At 42.4% G+C, this 14,766-nt stretch overlaps 1 protein-coding gene across 1 annotated transcript in view; it reads left to right on the top strand.

Moving 5' to 3' along the window:
* plch1 (phospholipase C, eta 1) overlaps window positions 1-14,766 on the top strand; it is a gene marked incomplete at both ends in the record, with an annotated part of 66,758 nt that overhangs the window by 10,604 nt on the left and 41,388 nt on the right. Inside the window, one exon of the mRNA XM_084064673.1 lies at window positions 12,287-12,433. Within this exon, the coding sequence (XP_083920799.1) occupies window positions 12,287-12,433 (147 nt within the window). The remainder of the gene's footprint in view (window positions 1-12,286; window positions 12,434-14,766) is intronic.

The raw sequence follows: 14,766 nt of genomic DNA, 5'->3' as shown, positions 1-14,766 counted from the left end.
AATAACCAAAATAGCCGATTTACGAGCTCAGAATGCACCGTGATGCTTTGTTGTGAGCATGTAGATATAGGCTATTTTGAACATACAAAAGATATGAATATTAAAAGAAAATCTCCTCTTTGTTTTTTGATTACGTTTTTGTATTCTCCAAATAATTGTCTCAGCCAGGCCGAAGGCGTGGTAGAGACTATGTTTTGCACCCCGTCCGTGTGTGTGTGTGTGTGTGTGTGTGAGTCCGTCTGTCTGTTACCAGCTAATCTCTGGCACCATTGGCCCGATTGACGTGAAACTGTGCACACACACTCAAATTTCTCACATCGGCCTGTTAAAGCGTTAGGCCGATTTTTGCAAAACTGCAAAAAAAAATATATATCACTCCAGATTTTGTCAAACATCACGCAAATCGGTACACAATATCTCTATAGTCATTAAACCAAACAGGTCTTTCAGATTTTTCATATTCCATCCTGATTGGCTAAGATTGGCTTACAAAGTTTGCAGGAGTGGTCCGTTTTGAACCTAAAGCCTAAAATCATGAACACAGCCTGCGATTGCCGTGAAACTTTGCACATATATTCCCAATAGGCCGAGGAAGAAATGCCACATGCCATTTTTCAAATCAGCCTCATGGTGTTGCTATAACAGGCCAATTTGTGTTTTTACCTATACTACACCGATCTGTGTGAAACCTCTGGCCTAATTTTCACATCTGCCTTTTGTAGCGCCACCAGGAGGCCGACTTTTGCAAAGCATATTGTTTTATATTACTCCTTCAGATTTCGTCCAAACATAACGCAAATCGTTACACATGATCTCTAGTCATGTGATCAAGACGGATTTGTCATATTCCATCCTGATTGGCTAACATTGGCTTCCAAAGTTTGCAGGATTGCTCTGTTTTGAACAAAATGCCTCAAATCATGAAAGCAGTGTGTGATTGCTGTGAATCTCACCAGGAGGCCACAATAACCTACCTGACCTGGCAGAGACCTGTGCTCCGAGGAGCACTTGTTCTAGTTTCACCTGTTTTGGTAAATGGGTAACTCACTTCAGTTATCATCCCATCTGCTCCTGAAGCATCATTTGCAATTGCATTGAATTTTACCAGCCGCAACATATCAGCTTCCATGACCTGGCTTCTGGCAATTTATGTTTATTCATGAATTAAACATGTGATAGATAACTAGGGTTCTCAGGGGAGAGACATGGTTTAATTCATTACACAATTCACCCCCATTACTGCCTGCTAATCCTGACAGTAATGGAGGTGAATTTAGTGTTCACATTCTCACACATCTCTGTGCAGGCTCTATGTGATGTACCCTATTCTATATATTTTGTGCTCGCCCACTGACGTTTCCTTATTTCCCCTCAAAACCAAACTGATAATAAGCCCAGAAGCACATTCCTGTTTGCTGTTCAGGCTCTCCTTCTGTATTAAAGTGAAACCACTAACGTTAGACAGCCAGCTCTGACTTCTCACTGGCATTCCTTGTGATGCAGCTGCGATCAGTTAGAATGGAAGGTTGGAAGCCTGACACCGCTATCTACTCAATAGTCATCCAGTAAAAACACACACACACACACACACACACACACACACACACACACACACACACACACACACACACACACACACACACACACACACACACACACACACACACACACACACACACACACACACACACACACACAGAGGCATGCACAGACTTCAGTTTCCCTCCTTTGATGTCAGTACTGCTCTGCATGCTCTCGGGGAGCCCCCCCTGTAGCATCTTTGAATATATAATCATGGTGCAGTTGTCATGTTTATTTTTATTCCAGTGCTTCTCCTCACTCTCCACTCTAGGGGGACCTGGGAACACATTTGTAGCGTTTGCGAGGGGAACACTGCCATTAGTGTTCTTCATTAGATGGAAGAGGGAGTGTGAGATAAATGAGTGCAGTGTTCTTATATCTCTCCCGTTTACTTAGTGCTTCACAAGCTGTCACTTCAAAGATAGCTTGTTATTTTTATTGGTTTCTTTTAAGGTAATTAGGCTAAAAAAAAAAAAAAAATCTGTTTAGAGTTTGAATAAATGCCTTTACAGGCCTGCCTTTTTCTCTAAGGATGTTATTGGTTGGTCAGTATTTTCTGTGCACCTCCATGAACCCCAGAGGATGGGCTATACTGAATTAGCCGACCCGATGGCCTTTCCTCTAAATAAATGATATTCTATATATCAAAATCTAATGAGCAGATTGCCATGAAGCTTAAAGGTATTTTCACACAGAGCGTGATTGACACGCCTAGTAATTCCTTTTTCAATCTGACAGGCAGAATGACAAGCGGGCGCAATCCTTTTCTAACGGTTGCTTTTGTTATAATTACACACACACACACACACACACACACACACACACACAACTTTTTTCTATGAGATCAGATGCGTAGATTAGAAATGTGTCTATTCACAATTCACATGAGATGTATAAGCGAGAAGCGTGTTTTTGTATACAGGCATACGGTATGCATTTCTTGCACCACTTAACCATTATTTTTATTGATTACATTTATTATAAGCCTAAGTCCAAACTTTCCACTTGCCCACAAGTTATGTCTAAATGTATTGATTGCCATGAAACCGGCTGACTGCATTCATGCTCCCTGGAAGGTGAACACTAATTAGACGTGACTATCCTCAAGTGCCAACCTCAGGCCAAAAGATATTCTTTATCTAATATGCAGATTTTAGGATGAACGAATGAACTGTATACTGATTTCAGACCAAGATGTGTCTTGTCCTGTCTGTGACTACATTGGGAGATCGGGTGATGTGTCACATGTACGAATTGAGCCAAACACTGCAGACTGGCGAAGTGGTGGTTCTAAAAAGAAATCTATAAATTACGCAAATCTCTGCGTGTGTCTGTGGGGGAATCTGACCTTCGTGTTTCTCGGACGTCATTCTACTGATCACTTCAAACTTGGCGAATTTATCACAGAGGACCCGAGGGAGTGCAGTGCCCACCCCGGTGTGAAGTCGGTCGGATCAGCTTCTTCAAAAAGTCTGTATACTATGATACGAAACCCTCAAATTCAGGCAAACTATACATTCTATCACAGAAAGTCATATGCTGTCATGAATCAATGAATCAATCACCTTTATCATGTCCAGCTTTGTCCAGCGTCTATCCGAACTCAATTGGCCCGTGTTCAGGGGAGGGAGGCTGGGCGGGGAGAGTGATATTTGCCACTGCACGTATATATGAGGTGTTACGGCACCTGTCAGGAGGCCGTGTTGGGCGGGAAGAGTGGGACGGAGGTGTTATGTCTTTTGGTTGGGGCTCCTCACTGGCACATAAGCCAGTAACAGCAGGGACAACACAACACACACAAATGTGTGAGGGGAGGAATGAATTGGCATAGCGACTAAATTGGGGAGAAAAAGGGGTAAAAAGCAAAAAAAACAAATGTCTCTGTTGGTAATACAAGAAACCGTGATAATTAGCAGTAGTTTCTGTCTTCATCTTTACACTTATACTTTTTTATCATTGTTTTGTTTGTTATTTTTCAGTTTTTCTCCCCAGTGTAGTCATTATGCCAATTGCCCTCAGACAATGAACTTCAACCTGGTAGCTCTGACTGCTAACCCCAACTTCTTGGCATGGGTAGGATGTAGACCAGAATGTGTCGTCCAATAAACATGCTGTCACCAGCTGCCCCAACCAACCTGTTGTAGTCTCTGTTGCTACTTGTGCAGGAGACAGGGAGCATAACCCCCTGCTGGCTTCCCACCCACAAACACAGGCAATTGTGTTCGATAAAGCACTCAGCCAAGCCGAAGGCAATGTGAAGGAATTGAACCCCTGTCGTCATAGGGGTGGATGGGTACTTTACCCCTGCGTGACCCAGATGTTACCTTTATCTATATTTATTATTTACTTTTTAGCTTACTAGCCTACATACATATTTACTGCTCCAATTCTTGTTATTCAGTGTAATATTACACTGTAATGTGCCAACCTCACCAAGACAAATTCCTTCTATGTGCAAACATGGTAATAAAAAAGGATACTCATTGTCGATGTTCTTTATGGTGTATATACAATCATGCAGTGTAGCTGTCAAATATACAAGTTTCACATTTTGACTGCCCAGGCCAGTATACATTATACAATAATCTTTGCATAAGATGAGATGTGATGTGATGAGATGAGATAAACCTTTATTGATCCCTTGGGGCAAATTGAGGATAAGTACTACCACCTAATTCTCTTTCAGCAGAAGATAGATTGGTCACCTCACTGCTACTATGGCGTTCCATCCACTGCAGTGCAGCCTAATTCCCGAACACATTTACAGTATCCGTTAGTCCAAGTCCCCATCATAGGTCACACAGCAGAGAACTAGCAGAGAGACTCATTTAATGTCATAAGCCGTTGAATTCCATGAGAGCAATAGTGTAATAGCCTGGGAGATTACAGATGAGATAGAGTGGAGAGTCCTAACATTATTTACAACCTCCCCCATGTCCCACAAGAGTAAAATGTAAAAAAATAGAATAATAATAATTGAACTTTGGGATTATTTGTGATTGTACATTTCAGCTTGGTCACCTGATGTGAGCTCAAATCTGCCAGTTATTGCATTGACCATATACCCGCAATGTCCCTGGTTCGATAGCATAAGAGTGTTTTCAGAGATTTATGAAAGCTGTCTTGTATGTAGTATAAAATGTGAGAGTTTATATCAGTGTACAGTATTATGATAATTAGCACTGAAAACAATTTCTAACAGTTTTCTCTGTCTGTTGGTGTTCCGATTTGACAGATGGGATTTTATAACAAGGTTGAAGGCGCATGATGCTTGCCCATGGAGGCTGATCACTGTTGAGTGACAAGATGCATTTCAAGTTGTAGGTCAGATAAAATCTCAAATGTTCACATTTTGTGGTTATGGATTGGCGCTAAGTAGACTTTGAACAATAAAGGTGTTCCAGATGGAACCTGCAAAACTCTTTTTGTAGTACAGTGACACACTAATCTCTTAACCCATCTCTCGCCACTCAGATTAAGTAATTTGTTATGGTGAAACAAAATAAGAGTTTTATTTAATAACGTTTTATTTATGTATATTTATAAAGTTGGTCAGCAGCAGTTGCCTTCATTTCTCCTATAGCCTCTTTTGAAAGTGAAACTTCATGAACCGTCACAGTGGCATTAGAGAGACACATCTGTCGCGCTTCCCTACCCTGAATTACTCTGTGAACCAGCACATCAATACCATGGCATTAAATGTTAACCTAAATCCCTGTATTAGGTATCTGTGGGTGAGCACATTCACATAACGGTATCCGTTCAAAGGGGTTGGCAGTGAATATCTGACAGAGGTGGAGTAGGAAGAGTGAGGGTGGAGAACAGATAACCAGGAGCTAGGCGGCAGTGTGTGTGTGTGTGTGTGTGTGTGTTAGAAAGAGGTGACTGTCAGATGAAGGTGCCACTCCAGATCCAGACCAGAGAATGGTACAGACAGAGGTGGAAACGGAAGCTTCGGATAACTTTGTGATTGGGCTATAGAGGCTATAGAGTATGAACTTATGATACTCTGACTAAACTAAAACTCTAGCTACACGCGGAGCAGAATCTGTGGTAACCTGGGATTTAATTGAGGTTGACTTTATTCTGGACACAATAACTGAGAAGACATGGAGGCATCTTCCGCTACAGTTGTTTGTTCAGATGCCTTCCCTCATCAAAAGGAACGGTCTACCTTTTGTGCTGGAGCTGCAGGGAAATCGACTGGGGTAACTGTAGCATCTCTACTGGCCCATAATGTCTACCACATTAGTGGAATGGTGGTAACAAAGAAATACCGACTTTTGCAGATTGGTGAGTTTTTGAGTAACTGCATGTGTGTTGCATGTATACGTGTGGACAAACAGTTCTTAAAGTATTTATAGCACAAGTAACAGAGAGGGGATCATGTTTAGGCCTAGAGTTTGTATCAGTGTATTCATGGTGTAATGGATCACTCTCTGAAACTGTGTAGTCAGTTGATTACAAGCTATTCAGGTAATGTAAGAGAAATGTGTCTTTGTGTGTGTATGTGTGTATGTGTGTGTGCGTGCGTCCGTCCGTGCGTGCGTGGCGTGGCGTGGCGTGGCGTGCGTGCGTGGCGTGCGTGCGTGCGTGTGGGACAGATTGGATTGTGTTCAGTGTGTGTTGTAACAAGTTGATTACATGAATATGTGTTCGCTTAACATTGCCACGAAGAACCGAATCACATCACTGCTCACTTTTTTAATTTATCTTGAACATCAACCTTTCCATTGTGCAACAGGCTAACCAGGCTATCTTGCAATGCAAAGCTCAAAGTCAGGTTGCATACACCTACAAAACTGTCTTCAGAGATCAGACATTTGTATTTTTGTTTTGCTAGTGTGGTGAGAGCTAGCAAGAGATACCGTAATATGTTGCTGCCTTATGTCACATGAATAGTGCATGTAGGAGCAGGCAGATGCTGCTGCATATCAATTTTTGTAGTTATGAATAAATTATGGCAAATCTTTGGGCTGAGGTCAATTCCACTAATTATCTTCATAGTGATCTTTTTATGATTCTGCAGCACAAATCAGGCAATTATTTAATTTTCGGATAAAAATCTCTTCATTTCTATTAGAATCTAAACCAACGAGGAGAATAATGAGTAAAACAGGGGAGGATATTGAAAATGCTTGCTGGAACACCTTCATTTGCTTGTGATACTGTGATACATATGATGATGGTGGTTTTGGTGAAAGTCAAAGTTGGCAATGAATTGCACTGCTGCTGCTGGTAATGATGATATAAAGCCAGCCTGGTACTCAATATTATGTGCACCTGTAATGGCCATGAGGAAAGGCTTTTGTTCACACAGAACCTCCTCTCTCATTAACCTAATTAAAAGGGTATTTCATTTAACTGGATCTCTGTGAATAAACAACGCTTTGATGTGTCTTCTGTGTGCTCTCTGCCGACTGAGGTGAGCAGTTTCCTACAGTACGTGTTGCAGACTTCTCAGCTCTGAAAGCTACAAGTACTGTAACTTGATTCTTGATTGAGTAGCTTGAGTTATTAAGCTTAAGCTCTGGCCAACTGAATGTCTAATGATGATGCGCCATGTTAAGGTCCGCACTTGGATTTCAAGTCCGATCTACCTCAAATTTTAATCACACATTGAGGGGCCTCTAAATACAGAGTCAAAAGCGATTTCACTTACACCCACTGTTTGTTGCAGAAACGTGACACCCTCCCCCAGCCGGCTGGACCAGCTTGTAAACAAACACTATTTCTGAACGATTGCGTCCTTTGCCACTTAATCAGTTCAGGAATATAAAAGAAGACATATCACAGGTTGTTTTCCATTCACGTGTTTTTCGATGTGCACACTGTATAATTTTATTGAGGCATCTAAACAGCGGCATGTTTTGTTTCTGCCTCGGCAGTATCGCAAGATTTGGTTGTCAGTCTTGCGATACTTAAGCATGTTCAGAAACTTACTTTGTGCTCTTTAGATAGCTCAATAAACGTATACAATGTTCACATCGAAAAGCAACACAGCAGAAAACAATGTGTGATATGTCTTCTTTTATTTTCCTGGGCCGAGTATTTAACAAGGGTCTCAGTCGTTCAGAAATAGTGTTTGTTCTAAGCTGGTCCACTTGGCCCTCATTGACTCCAATGTAGTCCGGCTAAAGTTTTCCTCCCAATGTGACGAATGCGCCGGCTGGAATTGCTGGATAGCGAAAATGACGACTATACACAGCACGAGGAGTGCACTTTTCTAGTTTGTTTGTCATCCACTGTTCAAGATTAATTCAATTTGACTTAAAACTATATAATTACATATCTGATGCCATTGCAAGATGCTGTGAGATCAGGAGATATAATTGTGAATTTAAATGGCTGTATGCTGGAATTGATTCAGCTATGTTAATGCAAGAAACAAGTGCATTATCAATTTAAACAGATTTTGCAGCAACACAGCCGTAGCCTTGAAGCTATGATCAAACGCAAATGAGTAGCCTCTTTGTTAAGACCCCATAGACAAGAAGAGCATCCATCCATGCTTGTTGCATACTGAATACAGAGAGAAGAGCAGTTATGTTAATGTAGGGAGAGAGAGGGACAATTACTGAAAGATGGAGGGACAACAGGGAATATTGAGTCAATATTAAAAAGAACGGGATACATTAATCACATTTTCATTCCAGTCTTTTTTTTTTTGACTCATGACCTAATGGATTGTGAAGACCCTAGATGCCAGGCTTAGCGTGAAAAATTGGGGGAAAAAAATATTTTTCTTACAGCTATGAAAGTGCATAACATGAGAAAAAATAGAAAGCTCACAACACCTTATGAGCTTGTAGATCGGCTGTTTTTGCCACTTTTTTGTGACACTGTAGTACGACGAAGTAGGGCATAAAAGAAACAAACAGTTGAAATATGGAGGTACGAGGTTTCTGCCCGACAGCAACGATATGTAAATGAAAGCATGGAGGCAGAAGTATGTTTATAAACATGTGACCTTTGCACACCATTAATGTAAACCTCATCTCATACGTACCAGATGCTCTAATGTTGAATTATGATCTCAGTTCATATTCAGCTGGCATGTTCACAGATGGCTCAAGAAATCAGCATCAGCAGCATGAGCAGCATTTGGTCATTCAAATGATCTTTATCTCCACCACACTGAAAGGGCAAGCGGCAGAGTTTATGTTTTCACAACAATGCTTTGGTTTGGCTCTAGTCATGGTGGTGCTCTACAGGAGTTGAATGCAGGGTCTCTCATCTCAGTCTTTTGCTCCAGATGTCTCGTTAGTGTTGTTAACATCAAAACAGTGTGCTCAGGCTAGGTATTCCCAGATACCATTTAACGTCTGGTCTGAATCTCATAAGATTCAGACGGTCTCATAAGAGCCCATGGTCATCCACTATTTTAGTGAGTTGTATTTCTTCCTGACTGCGCTAGTGTAATCAACATGGCAGGCTGTGCAAGCATCAGTGCATGATTTGTCCTACATCTTGGGGAGGTGAATTATACAGGGCTTGGGGTTGTGTGTGTGTGTGTGTGTGTGTGTGTGTGTGTGTGTGTGTGTGTGTGTGTGTGTGTGTGTGTGTGTGTGTGTGTGTGTGTGTGTGTGTGTGTGTGTGTGCGTGTGCGTGTGCATGCGTGAACTAGTGTAATGGTAAGATAAGCTTGATTCACTAAGCTGGTCGGAAATAACGTGTAAATAAAGTCACTAAGGACGTGTGTAATTTCTCTAAGCAAAAATTGATTCACGAAAGTGTGTGTAAATCCCTGAAATGTGCGGATCACAGGTGTATGTCATGATGAATCCGGACGGCTGCCAGCTGATCGTAAAATCATGAGTCAAAGTGCATTCCCCCATTTCAAACCGTCTGTTGCCTCCAGTGACATTAAGGCATGACAGTCTATTTTCATCATTACGTGAAACTGTGGCCGAGTTGGCCGACACTAGCAAACACGCTGAGGGACCTTATAATTCAGCTCTAAATGCAACTTATAGCCTAAAAATCACACCCTGTGTGAAGGAAGCGGTGCCTTTGGGGCGGGGCGTAACTCATTTCAGTTCGTCCCTATTGGTGGTCTGAGTCCACTTACCAAATTTGTACTTGGTAGCATGCTGCAAACTGGAATAATGGCTGTTTAAAGCCCAGCCAATGGGCAGACAGAGTGGGCGGGGCTTAAGTAATTACAGTTTGTCCCTATTGGTGGTTTTAGTCCATGCACAAAATTTGTACTCCGTAGCATGCTGCGAACGTGAGTTATGGCTGTTTAAAGGCCAGCCAATGGGAAGACAGAGGGGGTGGGGCTTCAGCAATTCATGCTGGTCCCTATTGGTGGTCTAAGTCCACATACCAAATTTGGAGTTGGTGGCATGCTGCAAACTGGAGTTATAGCTGTTTTAAATCCCGTGCCCTAAACGGGCGGACGGACATAACATACGCGGGGGGTCCCTGGACCCCGCTTTGATAACTTCAGCAATTCATGCTCGTCCCTATTTGTGGCGTAAGTCCACATACCAAATGTGGACTTGGTGGCATGCTGCAAACTGGAGTTATAGCTGTTTTAAATCCTGTGCCCTAAACGGGCGGACGGACAGAACAAACGCGGGGGGTCCCTGGACCCCGCTGTGATAACTTCAGAAATTCATGCTCGTCCCTATTGGTGGTGTAAGTCCACATACCAAATTAGGAGTTGGTGGCAGGCTTCAACCTGGAGTTATAGCTGTTTTAAATCCCGTGCCCTAAACGGGCGGACGGACAGAACATACGCGGGGGGTCCCTGGACCCCGCTGTGATAACTTCAGCAGTTCATGCGCGTCCCTATTGGTGGTCTAAGTCCACATACCATATTTGGACTTGGTGGCATGCTGCAAACTGGAGTTATAGCTGTGTAAAATCCCGTGCTCATCATCCCGTGCTGATACGGACGGACGGACGGACATACGGACAAAGTCAAGTGTAGAGCGGTTGGCACCGCTAAAAATAAACAAAGATCGGTTAAATTTGCATCATGTCTATAATATGCATATAAGCAATAGATCGTTTGACATATTGTTTTTTATTTATTTTTATATATGTTTACAAATGTTGGGCACATACACATACATATTTTATTTGAGGTTTGGCACTATTGTAATAGATTTTGCATGAAGAATAAGGCATCCTAATGACATATGCAAGATTTGGTCCTTTGGCCTCCGAGTAGACGTGAGAAAGAGCGGACTTCCACCAAAATTCATGGACAAAAAAAGATTGATGACTCAGACTTGAAGTGAGAATTTGCATAAATTCTTCCTATACATACAACATTCCTATACATGTGTGTGTGTGTGTGTGTGTGTGTGTGTGTGTGTGTGTGTGTGTGCACGTGTATTTACATTCAATTTGTTTTAAAAATACACAGTAATTCTAATAGTTAGCCTTGTGCCCTCACACAAATTTGTGTAGAGTATGCATGCTTATGATATATTCATGTGGATGTATATGTGTGAGAGAGCGAGCATGTGTATGTGTACTCTCTAGGTGGTTTGATCAGTTTCCATCATTTTGCATGTCAAGCCTGTTTCTGTAAATGATTTTCCCAAAAGATTGTTCTCACAACATGTAATGTTTTTCGTAAAAGAAAAAAGAAGTGTGTACTGTTTATGTGTTGCATACATGGCTGCTGGGTCTTTCAGGGTGAACTGACAATAAAGTATTATCGTATCATAATGTTTAAAAAGGGCCATGCATGGTTCCTTTCCTGACAATTGTTAGTAGCTTAATTTAAATAGTAGAAAACTCTCTCGGTCCAAAACTTTAAAGTGCTTCCGCATTATGGAACAAAGATCTGTTTCCGTTGGCATAAGTACACAGTGCAACTCTTGGTTGGAGGTACCATAGACAGTAATGGATTTCTCACAAGCCTTTAATTTTGTTGTCCAACTGACCATCAATCTATACACACGTACACGTACACGTACACGTACACGCACACGCACACGCACGCACGCACGCACACACACACACACACACACACACACACACACACACACACACACACACACACACACACACACACACACACACACACACACACACACACACACACATTGCCATCATGTCATCTCTCTGTTGTCATCCCCATTTAGTCCTGTCTTGCAATAACTGTCACACAGTGTCACAGCAAAGATCTACACTTGCTTGTATTCTGTGCGGTGCCTGTCCCCACCTGTCAAATCAAATGCATAGTACCATGTCATTCTTATTCCAGTCTCCAGTATTCTCTGCCAAATCTGTTTGTGCCTCCATCATTTCCTCTCTGAGAGACACACACACTACTTCTGTCTAGCCCACAGACCCCCCCCCCCCTCTGTCTCTCCCTTCTGTCTCTCTTTTTCGCTCTCTTTTTCTATGGGGGGGGGGCACCGGTTAGCGGTGGGACAACTAGACCTGTGTGTCTACACAGTGCATCTCTGTTGTGCTCTTTGGATCTTGACCCAGATCAGCTGCTGGCTGCGCATCATTAGCGTGACACTGTGACTTTGCTCGTGTTTTTTCCTAACCAAGGATCAAGATTTACAAATCCAGACACCTGCTCCAGTCAGTGAGTGTTCCTTAGTGTGAGACTGACCTGTGTGTGTGTGTGTGTGTGTGTGTGTGTGTGTGTGTGTGTGTGTGTGTGTGTGTGTGTGTGTGTGTGTGTGTGTGTGTGTGTGTGTGTGTGTGTGTGTGTGTGTGTCCCCCACAGTGGAGCGATGCATGAGTGTGATGCAGTCGGGGACTCAGATGGTAAAGCTGAAGGCTGGATCAAAAGGTCTGGTGAGACTCTTCTACCTGGATGAGCATCGCTCCTGCATTCGCTGGAAACCCTCCCGGAAGAGTGAGAAGGCCAAGAGTGAGTAGACAAGTGTTCACATAATAAAATCCTGAGCGTTCATTACATTTTCAGAGTGAGTTAAACACTCAGGATTTTGCTTTGATTACTTTTTTTTTTTTTTTGTAACACAGATGTCCCTTTTTCAGCATTGTTAAATTGCCACCGTCTTTCACCCTGCATGTTAATTTGTTCTTTTCTTCAGATCTTCACTATTGTTTTAGTTGATCAAGTTTATTATTGTTACGGTCGCTATACCCGTAACCAGTTTTTTTGTTTCTTTTTTCTCTATTTCTTTACCCCTTTCTTGAAACCGCAAATGATTGGAGCTTTTACAACATAGAATTTCACCCACTTTTTTTACACCTATGAACTTGTGATGTGACAATGAAGTTGAGTTGAGTTTTATGTGTGTGTCAGACTGTTGAGACAAGATAAGCCTTAGTTCTTCTTTGCTTGGTTGAGTGAAGTGTGTGGCTTTAAAGTCTGGTCAGGATAGAAATAATAAGGTCAGCATATTGTTGGATCTATTCCCAGCGTAATCTCAGAGATTAGATGAGATTATGGAAAGGAAAGAGAGTGTGATGGGAGAATGCTCATTTGATGCTGGGGAGTATAATGAAACAATAACCCTGCCTTTTTTGTAAATTGGTGATAGTGAGTTAAATATTCTACTGAACATTATTGTGCCTCATTGAAAACGAGGACACAGAAAACAGTCAATGTTGAGAAGGAAATTAAAAAAAGGAGTTTTGCAATGCAGTGATAACTGATAAATTACTTTAGCATCAAAGAGAGTCAAGGAGCCTAAGGGCCCTATTCCAGGTTGAAGTTGCTAAAGCAACTAATATCAGATTTAGGACTAGGCAAGGGGCGTTCCCCCGCAAAAGTTGCTATTCTGGGACACCTCCCTTACCCGCTAAACACCTGCGCTACCCGTTACATTATGCATAGGTGTGGTTTGGGCGTTACAATGATAAAACCAATCACCTTGCCACTGCCAGATGCCATTGCCACTGCCAGATGCCATTACCTTTAAGAGAAGACTGCGCTAGCCATTATCCCCAATCCAATATATGCTCTCCTATCTCCCTGTCTGCAGTGTTGCCTGGTCTGATTATTATAAGCCACATTGGGCTTGTTTTTCTGAAGTTGCTTGTAAATAATGGTAGAACGGTTGTGAGCTTTTAGATGGTCTATTTTCAAACAGTTTGTTTAATGGAGGACATATATAGGTTTGAAGTGCTCATGTGGTCTATTATAGTCGTTTCTTTTGGGCTTGTTTTCATAGACCTGGTTGCTTATTTCTCTGGCAACAACTCTGCAGCAGGACTGTGGAGATTAAACATGGAGCACACACCCGATGTTTGGCTTCTAAGCTCTGGACTTTGATTGCCTTTCAATAAAACCACATTTGATAGACATAAGTATCACCTACATGTTACAAATTAATATAAAAATGTATTTGGATAAAATTTAAAAAAAGAAGCCCGACAAATACGTGACCAATTGGACCCGGCAGGAAAACAAGCCCAATGTGGCTTATAATAATCAGACCAGGCAACAGTGCAGACAGGGAGATAGGAGAGCATATTGGATTGGGGATGACGGCTAGCGCAGTCTTCTCTTAAAGGCAATGGCTTCTAGCACGGTGATTGGTTTTATCATTGTAACGCCAAAACCACACCTATACATAATGTAAGGGGTAGCTCAGGTGTTTGGCGGGTAAGGGGGGTGCCACAGAATAGCAAAGTTTGCGGGGAAACGCCTCTTGCGCACGGGCACGCCTCCACCCCCACCTGCATGTTAGACAAACCGACAGGCCTATCTAGACAAACCCGAGCAGCCAAGTACCAATTGAGCACAATATTTGTCTCCACCAGGCCGAAGGCGCGGCCAAGACTATGTTTTCGCCCCCATCCGTCCATCCTTGTGTGTGTGTTCCTCTGTCCGTCTGTGTACAGCTAATCTCCGGCACCGTTGGACCGATCGGCGTGAAACTGTGTACGCACACTCCCTGGAGCAGAACCTCTGCCCCAACTTTTTCACATCGGCCTGTTATAGCGTCACACATTTCTTTGTTACTACTCCTACAGATTTTGTCCAAACCTCACGCAAATCGGTAGACATTATCCCTGTAGTCATGTGATCAAGACGTACCTGTCACATTTCTCATATTCCATTCCAATTGGCTATGATTGGCTTCCAAAGTTTGTGGGGGTGGCTGTTTTGCACAAGATGACACACATCATTAATGCAGCGCTGGGAAACTTTGCACGAACATTCCCACTAAGCCAAGGAAGAACCTCCATCCCACATTTGTAAAATCTCCTCATGGTGCCGTTACAACAGCC

This window comes from Gymnoscopelus microlampas (genome assembly GCF_963454915.1).
Source record: "Gymnoscopelus microlampas genome assembly, chromosome: 8".
NCBI classification, from domain to species: Eukaryota; Metazoa; Chordata; class Actinopteri; order Myctophiformes; family Myctophidae; genus Gymnoscopelus; species Gymnoscopelus microlampas.
The sequence above is the reverse complement of the archived record's forward strand: the minus strand, read 5'-3'. Positions and strand labels throughout refer to the sequence as shown.